The following is an 18,355-nucleotide window of genomic DNA, read 5'->3' on the forward strand; positions in this document are numbered from 1 at the left end:
CTCTTCCTTTCGACTGCTAACCTGAAACATCAACTGATTCTGTTTCCATACAGAGAAACAAATCTGTCTGAAAATGTTCCGATAACGCCTTCAGCTTCATTCAGAACTGCTTTACACCTGTGCTGCCAAGTAAGTGGGACCGCCTGTAAACATCCGGGGGGGGGGGGGCACACCAGACTTTATCATGAAGAGGAAGAAGCATGAAAAACATTTAAAAACAAATCTGCACAGATGAAAAGGCAAAGCCAACTGAACAATCTGTCATTTTCAGTATTTCAGGCACATTTTGACCACAAACACCCAGTACTTAAACAGCACTGGGTTTACTTTTAGGAGCTAAAAGATTATTTCAGCCCTGGGTCTAAGGTGCAGGGTAGAATTAAGTCTACTGAAGTGTGTCGCTCCTCCCTTCCACACTGAAATGCTCGTCAGTTACGTGAACAAACAACCTGTTAATGTTGCATATTTCTACAGATTGTGGGTGTTTTCATTTGGGCTTTAGAATGGAACTGGAATGAAACAATAAAGAGATAAGTATCTGTCACAGCGAGCGGTGCACATGTCTCTTCTCAGCTGACCGAAGCGGGCAAGAAAGTCTGAGTTTGGATGTTGCATTTACACAAACAGAGCCGGTTTTTAGGTTTGGAGTCTTTTCTCTTAAATCAGTTAACTCCAAATAAACAGTTTCTTTGTGTTGGTGACAGCAGTCATTATTTGTGCATTTTACAGCGTAGCTGTTATGCTGTAAACATGAGGGATTCCCAGGACTCTATGGAGAGTGAGGAACACCAGATTTATTGCCCCAAAGCAATATATGGCTAATTCAGCTCCTTTGCTTTCTTATACAATCACTCAGGCCTGAGTGCTCAGTTTTTGACCACAACACATTGACGGGGATAACTTTCTCTGCACCAACCTTGTCCGCGGTGAGTTCTCGAATCTTGATGATCTGGACTCTGAACTTCATGAGCAGCGCTTCCAGAACCTCACACTTTTCCTTCCAGTCCTCCTGGCTCATTGCTTCCTCCCCCTCCGCCATGACGCCCGACCCTGGCCGTGAGACACACAGAGTGTGGAACTTGTGACAGAGTTATCAGCTGTATGCTTCCTTTTTGTTTCCACTTCTGGAGGTTCAGCTGCCTTTGAGGCTGACTGAGATTCAGACCACTGGCCTTGACTGGCCAATTAGAATAAATAACTGCTGACACACTGTCTGTTAAACTGAGTGTTTTATGTTTTCTGCCAAACTTTCTGTCTTCACTTCTTTCCTCTGCCATTAAATCATCTCACGACTCACCAGATGTATCTGGAGTTCCTTGCAGATGAACTGGCTCCACCTCCTGCAGCTACAAGCTCAAAGCTAATTAATTTTAACCGCTGCAGCAGCACATTCAAACAAAAAAAAATATTTGGATATTTGGCACATCAAAATATTTTTTAACTGATGTCTAAATAGCTTTCGCACATTTCCCATCTCATTACATGTGTTCCATAAGCAAAGTTTCCCTCTGCATTTCATCTAAAGACACATAAAAACTCTACAATATCAGAGATGGACAAAAAACAGACCCAAACATGTCCTTGAATGGACAGAGTGTTTGTTGTTCAGCAGATGTTTTGCCCCTAGCGAGCACCTGAAATGTTCCAGGGTTGAGTCCAGCTGAATCGCTGTGGGCGTATCCCTTTGCTTGGCCCAAACAGAAAAACACCTCTCCCTGCATCACATTTTCCAGGGCTACCTTTGGAAAACAAGGCAATAAACACAGAGACAGACAAAACAGAAGAGAGCGATGCACGAGGATCTGATGGAGATGGAGGACAAGGGGGGGCTGGTGGCAGAGTAAGATACAGAGGCTGGGTTTATCTCCATCAAGTAATAACCTCTCATTACCAGCCTGGCCTCCTCTAAAAGAGACTGCCAACATGTGTGGAGGAAGGCCATAAACTGGTTTCCACAGGCTTATTTCTGTTGCTTGTTTGCTGTGGTAAACACTGGCGAAGGCGACGAATAAAAGAGCTCTCACCCCACAAACAAAACAATATGAGGGACCGGGGGGAAGGAATTTAACGCAACACAAATACTTTGATAAAATCACGCCGTAAGATGTAGAAACGAAGCCTTTTTTTGTGTAACATCTTTTATTATCAGTCCAATGAGAGCTTTGATAATTTTGCTAAATTGTAGACTTCTTTTTTTTTTTCCTTTTTGAAGACTCAAGTCCCTCTCCTGGAGGCAACATTCCTAAATGATAATGCAAGGATGTGGTCGGTGGAAAACGCTGAAGAGTAATTATCTCCGAGCTGTGACTCCCAGTGTGTCGTTTTGTCCCTGACCCTCTGTGATCATCCCTTTTTTCCCCCCAACTTCCTGCTGAGTAAAGTCAGAGTCAACATACAGAGGCTGGATGGTCTGATTGAATACTTTACAGTGGGGATAATTGAGCCACTGAACGCCATGACACCCATTACTAATGCTTTTGATTCGGAAAATAATGAACTCTGATGGAGCTCAGTAGAAATCGGTATAAGTTTGTCATTCATTCGGGTAATGACGTGATCAGAAGACGTTTTCATTTTATATTTAAGGACACTGAAAAGTGGTTCATACAGCAGTTAAAAGGGAGTTAAGTATGGCGAAGAAACACTATCTGTGATAGACTACTTTAAATGCCAAAATAAGCCATAACATCTTAATAAATTGTATAATATCTAATATTCAAATGATTGAATTCAGTTGTGACATTTGTGGACAAACGTACTCAACTTCAGAGCTAACAAAGCTAAATTAAAACAGCACAAAAGAGGCAACTCTTTGATTCGAAACGGTTATTTGTAATGCTCAATAGAAGCGTACTGGATTTACATTGATTGTTTTCAAGTGGAGGTTTCACCTTAAAATGGCAATAAATTAGAGAAACTGCATTCATTTAAAAGCTTTCAACAATTCAACGGACTAATATGAAGCTTTGGCTGAATCATTGTTACTGTCAAAAGAAACTTGGCTAAAAACAGTCAACTCTCGTTTCCATTCTACTAATAAAACAGCTATTTTCATCTCAGTTTTTTTTACTTACCTGGTGTAAAATTAATATTATGACTCCCTTTAGAGTGACCTCATACCATGTCGAGTCCGACAGTAAAGTATCTCTTGTTATTTCTGCGAAGGAAATCCTAATTCATGGCTAAAGAGCGGTGAGTTTCTGCCTTTCCCTGAGCTTTTCATTTCAGCTCACAGGCGAAAGTTGGAGACGGGATGGGTTTTTCAAATGGGCGTGGCCTAATAAAATACGTCCAATTACATACGTGGTAGCTGTTTCTCTCCACATTAAATCAATTGAAAATCTGGGTTTGATTGACACGTGTTATTCACCAATAGAAATCCGGAGCGCCACTTTATAGACAGACCATTTTCCGAGGGCGGTCGGTAACAAGTCGTAGGAAGTGACGTACATAGTGTGCAGCGTGCGTCAATGACTAAACCAATACAGGAAGTTAAAGGCCAATAACTTCAAATTAAAAATATTCGAGCTCATAAACACGTCAAAACGTTTTTTTAAAACCTAAATTTTGTTTTAGCTATGTTATTTTAGATTAATATATTTTGTTAAAACTTACAACTGATATATACATTATCTTATGATATGGCATGATGTTAGTAAATTATTTAATTTTGAAAATATACAGGAAGTAAGCTATTTTCCACTTCTAAGTTTCCGTCGAATGGACACACAGCTACCAGCTGAAGCTGAAGGGCTAAAGCACATGCTGAACTGAGGTAAATGCACATATATGTAACTTAACACATTTATTTTATATGCTCTTGTTCTTGTGAGCAGTCTTTTCCTTTATCATTTGTGGTGCTCGCTGTTTGTTTTGCTCTCTGGATGTAGAGTCGTTTCAGACAGCTTGCTATAGTTTGCTAACACTAGTTGTAGCAGTAAGATCTTTAGGCGAAAGAAAGGCGAAAAATGTAGTAACCGTAGAGAGTTTGGATATATAGTTGCTACTTGTCTGTACATGAGTGTGTGCGCGCGTTTCTGTGTGTTTGTAGTGGTATGTACGACACATTTGTGCTTATAACGGTACTGAACAACACAACTGACGATTTGCAAGAATGACTAGAGGGGATGTAAAAACTTAGTGCTGAGCTCAGGTTTGACATGTTTGAGTGTCTCATAATTAATATGCACTGTTTGTACTACTCTCACAGGGCAGAGTCATGGTGGTGAAGAAGAAGACTGCCAAAGTTGAAGCTGTGGCGCTGGATGAGGAGAAACTACACCAGCTGATAGGTGAGGGTCAGAGCCACTGCAGAGCAAACAGAAGGGTGGTTAGTAACAGAAAAGTTGTGAGAATGAAGCTGTAAGTGCACAGATGATCTTCCATTTTAAGTTGAGCTGTCCGTGGGTGTCTGCCATGCCTGTTCATAAACTTAAGCTCAGCATTCAACACCTTCAGCCCTTCCAAACTGATTGGCAAACTAAGTGACCTGGGTATCAAAGCCTCCCTCTGCAACTGGGTACTGGACTTTCTAACCAACAGACCCCAGTCTGTTAGGCTGGAGAACCACACCTCCTCTACACTCATCCTGAACACCGGCGTCCCACAGGGCTGTGTGCTGAGTCCTCTCCTCTACTCCCTGGTCAAGAAGGCACACCAGCGTCTCTTCTTCCTGAGGAGGCTGAAGAAGGCCTATCTTTCTCCACAGATCCTGGTGAACTTCTACCACTGCACCATCGAGAGAATCCTCACCAACTGTGTCTCAGTATGGCAGCTGCTCTGTTGCAGAACGGAAGTCACTCCAGAGGGTGGTGAAAACCGCCCAACGCATCACAGGTTCCCCACTCCCCTCCATTGAGACTGTCCAGAGCAAGAGGTGCCTGCGGAGGGCGTGCAGTATCGTCAAAGACAGCGGTCACCCTGCTAAACTCTCAACCTCAGGGTCCCCCCCCACCACACACATACACACACAGAGACTGTGGACTACCACGCAAACCCCCCTTTGCCCCCCTGCCCCTCCCTTCTGCCCCCCCCTTCAGCCATTGAACCTCGCACTGAACTCTTTGTACTGTATTGCATTTATTCACTTTATTCACTGAATTCACTTTACATATGCACATACTCTGCACTTTAACCACTTTTACTGCTGTTTTGCACTTCAATTCAATTCAGTTTTATTTATATAGTGGCAAATTACAACAATTGTCATCTCAAGGCACTTAAATAATACAGTCTAATTCAAGCCAATTGGAATTCAATTCATTGTTATCATAATCCAATTAATTCATATAAAGCCAGTTCAAAAAAATAATATCCTAGCTAAGGAAATCAACAGATTGCACCAAAACTTGTCTTCAGTCCAATCTCCCGTCCTGAGCGTGCCTGTGGCGACTGTGGAAAGGAACGACTCCCTTTTAACAGGAAGAAACCTCTGGCAGAACCAGACTCAGGAAGGGTGGCCGTCTGCCTCGACCAGCTGGGGTTTGAGAAGACAGAAAAGAGGGGAAAAACACCGTAACACCATTCAAAGGATATCTGTTGGAACAGGGAAACATACGTTAATAACCACAATAATGTCACATGTACATAAAATCATTTGAGAAATTAAACAGGGGGAAAAAGAGAGCAAAGTGAGGAAAGGTGTGACAGATGAGGTCCCCCAGCAGTCTAAGCCTATAGCAGCTTAACTATGAGATGTTTCAGGATTATCTGAGCCATCCCTAACTATAAGCTTTATCAAAAAGGAAAGTTTTAAGCCTAATCTTAAAAGTGGAAAGGGTGTCTGCTTCCCGGACATTTACTGGCAGCTTATTCCACAAGAGAGGGGCCTGATAACTGAAGGCTCTACCTCCCATTCTACAGTTAGCATTCACTTCTGGTTGGATGCTAACTGCATTTCGTTGTCTCAGTACCTGTACTTTGTGCAATGACAATAAAGTTGAATCTAATCTAATCTAATCTAATGTCACATTTCTGAAAGCCATTTTTGTTTGGATCTTTCTTAGCCTCCCTCTCTGTCGATGGAGGAGAAGATGGAGTCAGGCAGGTTGCCCGGACCCTGCAGTCATGCTTGGAGCTGACTGAGCCCGTACAGCAGATACAGCTGATTAAAAAGGTGTGACCATTGTGAAGCGCTGTGTTCATATGTTAAGCTTTACCACATAGGGTAAGTGTTGTTTGTGTCATTGCTTCATCAGGCAGGATCCCAGTTGGAGGCGCTGAGCGAGGAGCAGTCTGGTGGAGCTATAGATGCTTGTCTGAACACCCTGGCGTTGGTCTACACCTCGCTGCAGGCCAAGAACCCTCTGCGTCGAGCCATTGCCAGGTATGTTGAGATGGTGGAAGTTTTTACTGCGTCTGATTGGACTGAAACAGAAAACTTTTGTTTGCTGTGGTTTTGAGGAAACCTCTTCAAACTGGTTCTCTGAGAAATAACACGGGTCCATGCTGCTCTCCTCAGTGCTTTAGGTTCAGTACCCGCATGGCTTCAGGAGCAGACTGTCAACAGTCTGGCCGCCTGCTTGTCTGACTGTATGTCCAGTTCATCTTCACACCAGTATCCGCACATCGTAGACACCATCTCTGCCTGTCTGGACGGCTTCCCGCTTGGTGAGTCTTTTGGCCTGTGCAACCCATTGCTGCAGATAACAGACATATCTTACCTCTTGTTGCTTACTCAGTAATAACAGTCTTTGAAAAATGATATATCTCCAGGTGAAAGATGCATTAACAAGTTGCTGCTTGAAGGTTAGTGTCCATCCTATTTACTTTATTTTTATTTCAGTTTTCTGTTGTCTGCCTCAGCTTCATCAAACCCTCTTTTCTTCTTTGTAGTGTCACAGTTCCTTCACAAGGTTTTGCTGGAGTATCTTCACCAGAACAGGTATGGAATTGTTTCTGCAAAGCTGGTTAATTCGTATTTGAAAGCAGTGCGAGCGAGGTGGCAAGAGAGTGTCTGTGAACCCTTTGTTTGTGAACAGTTTTGACTTTGACAAACACAACAGGTTTAAGGTGATTTTGTGCAAAACCCTAAAAATAATTTTTCAGATAGCTGTAGCTCAGGCTTACATGACATTGAGGAGGAATATTTTTTTTAGATTTTAATAAATTTTTGATGTTGTCCGACTCCAAAAAGCTGTTTTTGCTGTAATAAGCTTCGGGGGTCTCATCGTTCGTCTCCCTAATGAAAACTTGATGAAAACCCATCTAACTGCTGTTCCAATGTGGCTCCTCATTGATTTGTACACCTATGTCGCCCCCTGCTGTTCGGTTAGTGGTCTTGCAGGCCGTCACATTGCCCAGGCCCAGCACATGCATTCCTGCCTGGCTGCTGTGAAAACCTCCATGCTGGTGCTTCAGAGATCTCAGGACACCCTGAGTGCCATCCTGCAGGCGCAACAGGCTCAAAGGAAGCTGGAGGACACGCTGGACGTCCTCCTGGGCTGCTACATTCATATCCTCACTGATGGTGAGTGATCTTGACAAATGTTAAAACCCCACAGCAGCTGGAAACGAACATGCAAATCAAGCTGTTTGTCTCATCTGAAAAGCAGCCTACCATCCTCACTGTAAAATTAAGTCAACTCTGATCACAAGCAATAGATAGAATAGGTAGAGTTTTGATGATGAAGTCCCAAACTGGGAACTAAACAGAAACCTGTAAACTGATTTTCTGCTCCTTTGTTTTACTTCACCTAGAGGAGTTCATCCAGTCAGTGCAGAGTACAGCAGGCATGGCTGTGGTGTTGCTGATCAGGTCTGTCATGGGCTCTGGAGATGAAGTTGCCTCTGTGGTGAGTTCTTTTTAAAACGAATTTACACTCCAGTCCGTGTTTAGTTAATAAATCAAACAGAGAATTGAAAATGTCTTCTTAGTTACGATCAAATATCGTCTCTTTTAAGAACATAATGAATGTTGTTGTCAGGTGTGCAGTTTGCTGCATAGCTCAGCGCAGGGTTTAGATCCGGCACCTCTGTGGCTCAAGCAGAGGTGTGAGGGTCTGTGTCACAGCGGACGCCCCCCGGGTGTCTCTCTGTATTTGTGTCACGGAGCTTTGGCTATGTTGAGCTGGAAGGGTGCCCTCCGAGGGCCGCAGTGGGAACAACTGCTGCTGTTGGTCCCAAACACGCTGCTGGATCTGGACGTCAGGTAGGTCTTACAATCCAGTCTGTTTCCAAAAGTGAATTTGTTTAGTCATAGATTGCTGTTAAAACATCATTCAGAATGTCAGTAAAATATCCTGAATACTTGATCCTAAGGGTAGATGCCTTTTGGTTAGGTGTAACAATATCATTATACCCTCACTGTAGTATAAAGGAGTCCAGTACAGCAATGGTGGTGGCTCGGGTCCTGACCCTTTGGAGCAGTGCTGCTCTGGAGACGCACCTCTGCTCTTCCAGCCTCCAGATGTCCCTCAGAGGAGGCTCTGAGCTACAGCGCCGTCTGCTGGAGCACATCTATTCCCACTGGGAACATCCGCTAGATGGCGTCCGCCACCAGACGCGCTCCTTGTTCCGCAACCTCCTCGTCCTCCACCAGCACACCAACTCCTCCGTCTCAACCCCACTGGAGGATTCCTACATCGCAGAGCTCACTCACAGTCTGCTGGGTCTGGAGTGGCACATGAGGGGAAAGTACGGTTCTTTGGGATGCCTGGTGGAGCTCTACGGGGCTGAGCACCTGCTCCAAATCCAGCCCCAACTGCCTGCCCGTCTCCTGGGCTTGATGGGGGACCAGACCTTGGCTCCTTATGCCAGCGACCTGCTGGAGAGGCTGTTTGTCAGCCACAAGGCACAGCTGGCGAGTGCAAAGGGTGCTGCTGCAAAGACAGAGGATTGGATGGGGAGTTGGCACCAGACGTGGGTAACTCCCCTGCTGCATGTGCTGTGCCGTGCAAGGCTGGACCAGACCACTTACATCCTGGACTACTTCCTGCCCAAGCTGTTGCGCTGCAGCCCCTCCAGCCTGGCACACATGGTGCAGGCCTTGCAGGACACACCGCCCTGCAGAACAGGTACACACCTGTGTGCCGTCCCTTCTGGCTAGTCTTATACGTCATGTACATTTGATGTTCCTCAGTCTCAAAGAATTAAAAATGAAATTGCAGCCCCCATTTGAAAGATGATGTGAAGCATGTTTTTTTTCTATCTCATCAGGTCATTCAGGCAGCAGAGGTGCACTGGGAGCATTGATCACGTGCCTGCGGGCAGCCAGAGCCCAAGGAGTCATACCATCCTCAGAGGAGGGTCTGTGGGGGGGGCTGGTTCCACTTTCCCTGCTGCAACAAGCACTTGTACACAAGCACGATCAAGTGAGTTAGCCTGCAAAATGTATTACACCATTTGATTATTTAGCAGGCAAAAGCCAACATGCAAAAAGATTGCATTGGAGGTAATTTGTCCCACTAGATTTATGGGAATTAATTTATGCACAGCTCTCTTAAGGTCACGCCACAGCATTGCAACACCTTTTTTTTTTTGTTTAGCCACTTGCTGCTGTGTTTAAGATCGTTGTCCTGTTGCAAGACCCCATTTAGTCCTATCTTTAGCTCCTGGACAGATGACCTGACATCTGACTGCAGAATGCTCTGGTAAATGGAGGAGTTCATGGTCGATTCCATGACTGCAATGTGTCTCCACCGCCGTGCTTGGCAATTAGAGCCTGTACACACAAACATCGGTATTTTTGATAAACTTTCTGTGTTTTCTGCCCGTGCTGTGTTTGCTTTTCATCAAATTTAGATGACCAAACATCTCCACTTTGGTCACATCCGTCCAAAGGACATTGTTCCAGAAGTCTTGTGGTTTGTTCAGATTAAACTTTACAAACCTAAGCTGTGTTGCCATGTTCTTTTTAGAGAAAACAGGCTGACTCCTGAGAACCCTTCCAAACAATACCTTTTTTTAGTCTTTTTCTAATTGTACTGTCATGAACTTAGACATTTAACATGCTAACTGTGGCCTGTGGAGTCTGAGCTGAAGCTCTTGGGTTGTTCTGAGCACAGTCTGACCTTGGGGTGAACTTGCTGGGGTGTCCACTCCTGGGACGATGTCTTGAATGTTTTCCACTTGTGACTGATGGACTCCAAATTGTCTGCAAATGGTCTTTTAACCCATCCCAGATTGATGGGCAGAGAGAGCACTTACTTTTTACCACCACTGTAAATCCCTTTGAAGTATGGCACTACATGTGACTTTGTTTCATGTGTCGCATCATGACTTGGCATCATCTCCAGGTGAGGATGGATTCTTTGGGTTTGGTGTGCGAGAGCCACCGCAGCACAGAGGTTCTGACCTCGCATGAGATGGACCTGATCCGCCACTTTCTCCCATCCAATCTTAACAGCCAATCACCGGGCGTCAGACAGCAAACAGTCAGCCTGCTGAAGAAGGTGAGGCCTTCGCCTGACACTCTTTAGCTGGGAAGTGAGGGTTCATACAGGGGATTGACTGGACTCGCTGGTTTTAACAGGGAGCCGCAGCACTTTTAAAATCTTCTTGTGCGCAGTTACTCTGCAGAGTGAAGGACAGCACCCAGCTGCTGCAGAAGAGACTGATTCAGGAGAGAGATCAGGAGCAGAGAGACAGAGACCAGCACACACTGCATCAATACAAGGTATATCACACACTCGAGGAGTCTGTGTAGAAGATAAAGAGTAAGATCAAAGTCTTATTTCTGGCTGTTTGTTTTGGCTGCAGGAGTTCCTGCGCTGGCTGTGTGTGACGCTGCTGGACGTTTTGCTCCCCGGAGCTTCCTTCTCAAAATGCCTCCTGTCTCTCCACCTGCTGGGCCTGCTGGCTCAGCTCATCAGCTTCACCACTGGTACACCTGCTGCTTACATGCTGCAGCTTTGTAGAAAACAGTTATTTTCACGCATCAACTTTAGGCAGCTAGTAATACAGCAGACAATCTACATTTCAAATTCTTGTGACTATTGTTTGTGAAGTATATGTAGTTTTTCTTAATAATTCTCTCTTTCTGTGCCTGAAGCGGCAGCTTATCTCTGTGGCCGTCCTCTTTACTTTGATGGTCCCTCTGTCTCTGCTTCTTGTCACTTATTGCCTGCGTCTCTGACCTCTCCGTGTGTCCTAGGACCCGATGCGTTTGCCCTCGGTGAGGTTGTGACCCCCGCATCTGCTCAGAACGTCCTCTACTGTGTGGCCAGCAATTTCCTGGAGGTCAAACAGCTGGCCACGGTGTTACTGCAGCAGCTTCCTCCATCAGTTGTCGGACTTCAGGTTAAGATAACGCTAATTTCTCTCAATAAGCAGGGCGAAGCTTTACGGGTAAAACTTCTTCACAGTGTCATCTTTCTGATTTTTGTCAGTAATGCTTTGGTTTGTGCGACTTTATTGTGCGGACTAATTTATTCATTAAGAATGTATTCCTTTGTGTAGAGCCATCTTTCTTACATAACAAAATAAACTACACTTTGCTCAGAACTATGAGGCAAATATGAATGTTTGACAAAGGAAAAATGGGCTTGGTCTTTCTCATAGGAATATACAGTACTGTTCAAATGTTTTAGGCCCCTCATTTCTACCAAAAAAATCCCCCCAAAAATGTCCTTTCACTGTAATCTCATGTCTGAAAAGGGCCTTAAAAATAAACATTTGGATTAAGTGATGAACAGCAAGTCATTATTCAGTCATGTTTGAGGCTTGGATCCATGCAACGGAGCAATGTCCTGCATAAAGATCACGGCCTCATTTAATCCTGTGGACTTCTGAGACGACTGCCCAGAAAAGTTCCAACCAGCTCATCCCTGATAATGATGGTAGCCCATAGCCCACATTGCTATTTCAACAGTGTTGACTCATCTCTTTGATTTAATTTCTCCTGTTCAGTGTTAGTTTGATTTCTTATTATCTATGTACAAATGATAGATATAACAGAACTGGTATGTTTGTGCTTTAAGGTGCCAGAGAGAATGCGCTGCGTTCTTCAGGCTGCTCTGGACCTCAGCACCAGCACCAAACCCTTTGACAGCGTTACAGCAGCCCACCTCCTCAACCTGCTGCTCCACCAACCCGACCTGAACCAGGCTCTGCTGCACTGCGCCCGGGATCAGGGGCTCAGCTTCCAGGTCTCCCCTCCACCCGCACAGGCTTCTCAGGCGCTCATCTTAGAGCTCAACACTCTGGCTGGTGAATGTCCACACGCAGAACCTTTCTGCGCAAATGTACTTGCATTTCTTATGCATTTCTGAGTAACTGTGTTGTTTTTCTGTCCTCAGTGGTTCAGTTCTTGCTGCGCTGCCTGCAGTCAGAAGTGTCAAAGGCCGAGTCGTCGCTTCTGCAAGCAGCGGCTTCGTTTCCTCTCTACGGCAGGGCGAACTGCATCACTGCTGCCCTGCAGCATCTAAACACTGAGTGAGCACAAGAACCACCTTATACTGTCTGCTTCCTGTCCGCTCCTCGACATTTGCAGCTGAATTTCAGCCGCCATCTTTGTCGTCTTCTCGCCTGTGGTTTTAGGAGTTTGAGTCAGGCTGAGCAGTGGAGACGTCTGGTTCCGGAGCTGATTGCTGTGTGCTACAGGATGTCTGATGTGGTGTCACCTGTCGTCCAGAGCTCCTCCCCAGAGGGACTCATCCCCATGGATACTGACACAGGTAATCTCATTCTTATTCACTGTCTCCAGTGTAATGAGCAGAATATACAGTTAAAAAAACTATATATATGGTCATATTTTTTACTCAAAGTGGACAGAAACATTGGAAACTGTTAGATATGTGGCGTGTGTGTTTGGACAGAGACGTCCGTCGGTCTGCAGAGGATTCTGCAGGAGATTCAGCCCAGGGACACCAATGACTTCTTCACCAGTGCCAGAGAACTGGAGACACACCAAGAAGATAATCACACTCAGGCCACACACGCCCCCCTTAACACAGGTGAATCTGGGACGATCACGTTGCTTCGACTCAGTTCAAGTGTTTCGCTACTCGGGATTGCAGTACAAGTGATATCCTGATGGGGGAGGTGTTCTACCATTTTGTGTGGCGTAATTACATGTTTGAAATGTCTTTGACGATTACTTGAACACACGTGTGATGTTCATGTGTTTGGGTATGTGTTACCAATAAGATGGAGCGTGATAAGATACACAGACAAATCAGGAACCTTGTTTGGTGTGTTGGCTCCAGGCGGTGAGGGCTACAGGGTGACGGCTCAGATGGTGCTGGTATGTTGCTGGCGGAGCATGAAGGAAGTGGCCATGCTGCTCGGACAGCTGTGTCAGAGCCTGCCTCTGCACTACACCAATGAAAACGCACCCACACACAGCGGGCTCATCACAGAGGAGCAGGTGAGACCCCCGCGCACTAAAACACACGTATGCACACCTCACTCGCCAATGACTTTGTCCAAGCTGTGGTGAAACCGGATCAGTTCCACAGACGTTAAAGGAGGAGCAACTTGGAGAGTTTATTTTTTTATTGTTTTTTTTTTTTTTTTTTTAAACTAAAGGCCAAACGAACACAAACCCCTCTGGTCAGGGATCCTTTTGAAACCATGTTCTTTAAAACTTGGGCACCTGTTGCCAAGGCCTCGCCATTTGATTACGAGTCGTCTGTTAATAATTTAAAACTGATGTCTTGCCTCTTCATATTACTTTACTACAACACATAGCTGCTTTTTCATAGATTCATACAATCAGTTTGAATAGCATTGTTTATGTTTATGTATTTAGCAGACGCTTTTATCCAAAGCGACTTACAAATCAAGATATAACAAGCTATATAAAAAGCTAACAATAAATTACAAAGAAGGAACCCACTAGTCTGACTCTGTCAGAGGTGACAGAGTAGAGATAGAGTGCAGACATAGAGGGAAGTGCAGAAAGATAGAGGGGGTAGGGAAGTACAAGGTAAGTGCTAGGATAGGAGATGTTCTCTGAAGAGCTGGGTTTTCAAGAGCTTCTTGAAGATAGACAGGGATGCCCCTGTTCTGGTAGCGCTCGGTAGGTCATTCCACCATCATAGGCGTGGTGTAGGAGCTGCTAGACGACAATCCTGGGACGAACGGAGGGACCGAGTTGTGACATAAGCCTTTGCAAGAGCATTCAAGTAGATGGGAGCCGTTCCATTAAGCACTTTGTAGGCTAACATCAGTGACTTGAATTGTAAAGGGTTTACGTGGATATCTTGCATCATAACGGATGAAATGCGATCATACAGGAAGTCTCCTTCTACCAGGACAGTGAAGCATCATTTCTGCTCTCTGGGCTCAGTGAAGTCTCCACGGTGGCTTTGTTGCTAACCTCCCTAACCTGGATCATTGTTAGTTTCATCTGGATCTTCACGGTGGGAGTTATTTTCACCCAGAATTCACTGCATCTGTGAATGTTCCCTGTCGCTGGTTGGCTGAAATGTTGTTTGCATCAATTCCAATTAGTTTTTTTTCTTATTTATGAGCCAGTCCAGAGCACAAAGGTGAGCATTTGTTGTCCATTTCTACTATTATGGGTTCTTTGAGTAAATACTCAAATGTTTTTCTGTAACTGCACGCACGCTGCAGAGGGGGAATGATGCGAGTGTGTGTCTGCGAGCCCACACCGGGAGGCTCTTCCATTAGCATCCGCTCTCGTTAGCACCGAGCTTTCATTTGAGGCGCGACCCTGCTGGTTTAACAGCCGCAACGCCCCTCCCTTTCCACCGCATTCTTTCCAAATCACTTCCACCACCAGCAGGAAAACGCGGAGCGCTGCAAGCGACACACAGACACAATCGCACACGCCGACAAACTCACACAGGAATAGTTGTCTGAGTGGTTCAGCATGTGCACGTCCATAATAACAAGGGAACCAGACTGGGCTGGGTTTGTCTGTAGGGGGTACAAGAGAGTGTGTTTGTGTTTATCTGTTGACCATTTATTTACACTGAGAGAGAAAGCAGGAAGGATAATGGAGCGCAGTTTGCTGAATGGGATGTTTTTTTTTTGTTTTTTTTCAGTGCCTGCAGCATCACAAGCAACAGAATTGTGTTTACTCTGAGCAACAGTTAACTATCAGTGATATGCAGACTGTGCACTCTAATGTATGTTCTTAAGAAACTCCATTTCACATTTTGGTTCCAGGTGAACCTTTGGTCTTTTTTATGAGCAGTTCCACTGAGACTGTTGTCTTAAGAAAGCTCAGAAGCATCCATCCATCAACAGATGAAGGGAAATCCAGACATCTCTCTCCCCCAGCAACACCCTCCAGCTCCTCATCGAGCATCCTGAGGTGTTCTCAGACCAGAAGGGATTTATAGAATCCATCCAGAAAGTCCTGCCCCTTTACGACATAATCGTGGCACATAGTTTAGATTTGGAAGAATCCCTCAACAGTGTCCTAAAGTTTGAAAACATTAAGATTTTTAAGTTTTTATTTTTACTGACAATGTTGTCCAAAAATGCAAAATCAGCATTTGTAAAGGAAACCATGCAAGTCAATGTAAAGGCTCAAAGTTCACACACATTGGGTCTTAGAGCCCTGAAATGAGCCCTTCGTTGGCTTTAGTCTTGCTCTGCAAACTCTTTTTGAACCCTTCAGGAAAGGTGTCATCTTGGACTGGTCTATACACAGGTCTCTGTTTCGGTCCAGTGTAGATGGTCCTCGTCCCACTTCAGTCTCTTCTTGTTTTGGGTGCATAAGAATGGATTCTTTCCAGACACTCAGATGGAAAGAGGGTTCTGATCCCTCTTTCTGGCACATTCTCACTGCGAGTCATGTGATTAACTGCCTCGGGTTGTTCAAACACCGCATCGCACCTAAAGTAATGTACAGGAACAGCAATCAAAAATCACTTCAGAGTTCCACCATCCCATCTCGGCTCCAAAAAGTCGTTCTGTTCTTCTGTGTTCTAAATGTTTGGGGAAGTGGTGCGTCGAGTGGTCAGATGTCTTAGTCGATGGATAAAACACTAAATGAAGACCCAGCAGAGCGTTAACTGCTCATTTCTTTCTTACGGTGAGAATTTGTTGGTAACAACAAAGCAAAAAGCAAGAGAGTTTGAAGTTCTCACCTCCGAGGGCCAGCAAATGCAGCATCATTTGAATCTGAAGTTGGGCGCAGATGAAAACGAGGATGCTGGGAGTGTGTACCGTTCAAATCTGAACTGCTCATTGAAAGAGAGATTTTCCAGTCAAAGTAGTCAGAAACCAAAGTAAAATGTCAGGAAAGTCTTTATTTTATTTTAGCTGCCTGATGCTGTAATATTATTTTACGAGCTTAAAAAACCCATTAAGTATTAGACTTAAGAGGAAGTTTGAGAGCCAACAATGGAAGGAACTGGTTTGGGATATTATAATAGTTACTTTGAACCTCATCATTTTTAAGCTGAGAGTGGATGTTCTGGTATTCCTTGACACCGCTGCATGTTATCTGACTTGGATATCACAGATATTGTGTTGTCTCTGGTAATGATTGTAGTGGCTCTTATTACAGAACCATTGGCTTAACAAACTCATGCTGTGGCCCAGACAGGCAAAGGGAAACTCTTCTGCACTCTCTGACTGTAGCGCTTGTCGTCAGTTCCATGCACGCTCACAAATGGTGCGTTTGTTAGTGTTAACGGTCAATTTGGTGATACCGGTAGTGTTTGGAAAGCTGACTCTGGCAGAGTCTATGTGGACAAAGTCATTTTGCCCAACCGCAGCGATGACATGTCTGAGCAAAGATATGTTTGTGTGACCAAAGCGTAAATGTGTTGGAGCTCAACATGACCTGCGGTCCTCAGCCTTCACCCAGTGTGACAGCCCGGCTGGCAGCGCTGCTCGTGTTTTTGTTGCTGGGTGACACAGTGGGAGCAATTATAATGGGATGGTTGGTTCGATTTCTCCATCTTTTTTCCTTTTTTTTTTTTTTAAAAGAGTTAAGGAGGTTGTGGATATTCGCCTTTCTCTTGGTACTTATGCGTGTATGCCAACTTATTAGCTTTAGGTATAATAGTGCCACTGTGCAGAAAGTCTCCTTCACCTGTTTTATTATGTATAAAAGTGTATAAAATGTACGTTTGTCCACATCAATAAGTACTAAAACTCATAATGAATAGGTGAAAGCATCTATGGAAAAGTATAGTTAACCTTTATTCTTTAAGAGGCTTTTGTGGAAGCCGTTGCAGCTGTAACTCGTCTTGGCTCTGTCTCTGAAGGCCTTACACACCTGGATTTGGGCAGTTTATCCCATTCTTTCTGCGAATTGTGGCAACGTCTTGGACAAATGTCTCCCTTTCTTTCTAAACTGTCTGTTCTGTTCAGTTTGCCACAGCTGAGATCTGCTGGAGCCTCAGCAAAACATACTAAAAACCTTTTTTAAAAAACCTGATTGGGGTTTTTAGACACCAGTTATATAAATGTGGCTTCATTTGACAGCTCTGGTGTTTATTTGGCATAGCTATGGCTGGATCAGTTGTTGCCCTGTTAACGAAGGATAGATGGACCATTTGTATGCCATGCTCCGTGGCAAAGAGGAACACACACATCCACACACACAGAACTATGAACACAATAGGAATGCTTTCTATGACATCTTTCTACATTTGCGTGGTTGTGCACAGTATTTACTTTAAACTATTTCATTTGATAGTCTAAATTCTAAGAATAAACCGTAGTCCCTGTAATGTTCCTACAGCCGAATAAGAATCTGCTCCTCACATACTTTTCAGATATTCAATGTGCTGAAGATGATCTCGTTTCACTGCTCACTACATAGAAAACTCAGTGTTCCTTCAGCAATACACAGTCTGGGATCTAGCTAATAAATTAGGTGATTCCAGGCATAAAGGCTTAGTGGTCGGGTGTTATCTCATTCGTATAGAAAAGAGTGAAAACGAAAGATGGAGAATGCATGAAAACAATTTGCAATCAAAGTCGATTTTTAGAATAAATGCATTTGAAGGCATTACATTAAGGGTGTCATAGATGGAGACGTGAAGAGTTGCACATTGTTTCACAGAAATGACTGACTGCCCGTTATGCACAGAGAAGGTAACTGAAAAGTAATTAAATGAATTAGCTGGAAGTCAGTAGCATGACCTGGCATAAAAAGAGCACCTCAGAGAGGGCAGAGTCTCTCAGAGGTAAAGATGGTGGTCAGTGGTTCTTTTGGCTGCAAACACGTCAATTTGTGGTGTAATTTCAGGATGATATTCGGTAGACATTTTGGTTTCTTTTGTGACATGGCAATAAGATTACATTATATAAAGGTTACATGAAGAAAATCCTCCTGGGAGTTTGACTGAGACGTTGTAAAAAGGCATTTTACAAGACAGAAATAATGATATAGAGTCCATCATACGTGGACTTTGGTCTTCCTGTCATGTTCTTTGGTATTTAAGAACTATTTGGACAGTTCTGCTTCTAGTTTACTGAGCTT

The 18,355-nt window shown here is 44.3% G+C and overlaps 2 protein-coding genes across 2 annotated transcripts in view; one reads left to right on the plus strand and one right to left on the minus strand.

The window, feature by feature from the left end:
* plekhh2 (pleckstrin homology domain containing, family H (with MyTH4 domain) member 2) overlaps positions 1–3,236 on the minus strand; it is a 36,049-nt gene extending 32,813 nt beyond the window's left edge. The window contains exons 1-2 of the mRNA XM_072391458.1: positions 3,075–3,236; positions 917–1,050 (exon numbers count right to left, since the gene is read on the minus strand). Of these exons, the coding sequence (XP_072247559.1) occupies positions 917–1,039 (123 nt within the window). The 5' untranslated portion in view covers positions 1,040–1,050; positions 3,075–3,236. The remainder of the gene's footprint in view (positions 1–916; positions 1,051–3,074) is intronic.
* Positions 3,237–3,713: 477 nt separating this feature from the next.
* Positions 3,714–18,355, plus strand: part of thada (THADA armadillo repeat containing) — a 100,177-nt gene continuing 85,535 nt past the window's right edge. Inside the window, exons 1-21 of the mRNA XM_072391461.1 lie at positions 3,714–3,775; positions 4,211–4,292; positions 6,006–6,115; positions 6,198–6,325; positions 6,461–6,609; positions 6,715–6,747; positions 6,835–6,883; positions 7,275–7,468; positions 7,699–7,793; positions 7,926–8,149; positions 8,311–9,014; positions 9,157–9,311; positions 10,236–10,391; positions 10,508–10,615; positions 10,699–10,822; positions 11,093–11,238; positions 11,919–12,147; positions 12,237–12,372; positions 12,478–12,614; positions 12,756–12,893; positions 13,146–13,306. Coding sequence (XP_072247562.1) covers positions 4,220–4,292; positions 6,006–6,115; positions 6,198–6,325; positions 6,461–6,609; positions 6,715–6,747; positions 6,835–6,883; positions 7,275–7,468; positions 7,699–7,793; positions 7,926–8,149; positions 8,311–9,014; positions 9,157–9,311; positions 10,236–10,391; positions 10,508–10,615; positions 10,699–10,822; positions 11,093–11,238; positions 11,919–12,147; positions 12,237–12,372; positions 12,478–12,614; positions 12,756–12,893; positions 13,146–13,306 — 3,249 coding nt within the window. The 5' untranslated portion in view covers positions 3,714–3,775; positions 4,211–4,219. The remainder of the gene's footprint in view (positions 3,776–4,210; positions 4,293–6,005; positions 6,116–6,197; positions 6,326–6,460; positions 6,610–6,714; positions 6,748–6,834; positions 6,884–7,274; positions 7,469–7,698; positions 7,794–7,925; positions 8,150–8,310; positions 9,015–9,156; positions 9,312–10,235; positions 10,392–10,507; positions 10,616–10,698; positions 10,823–11,092; positions 11,239–11,918; positions 12,148–12,236; positions 12,373–12,477; positions 12,615–12,755; positions 12,894–13,145; positions 13,307–18,355) is intronic.

The sequence above is a fragment of the Leuresthes tenuis genome, unplaced genomic scaffold (genome assembly GCF_036924035.1).
Source record: "Leuresthes tenuis unplaced genomic scaffold, fLeuTen1.0.hap1 SCAF_8, whole genome shotgun sequence".
In the NCBI taxonomy this organism is placed as follows: domain Eukaryota; kingdom Metazoa; phylum Chordata; class Actinopteri; order Atheriniformes; family Atherinopsidae; genus Leuresthes; species Leuresthes tenuis.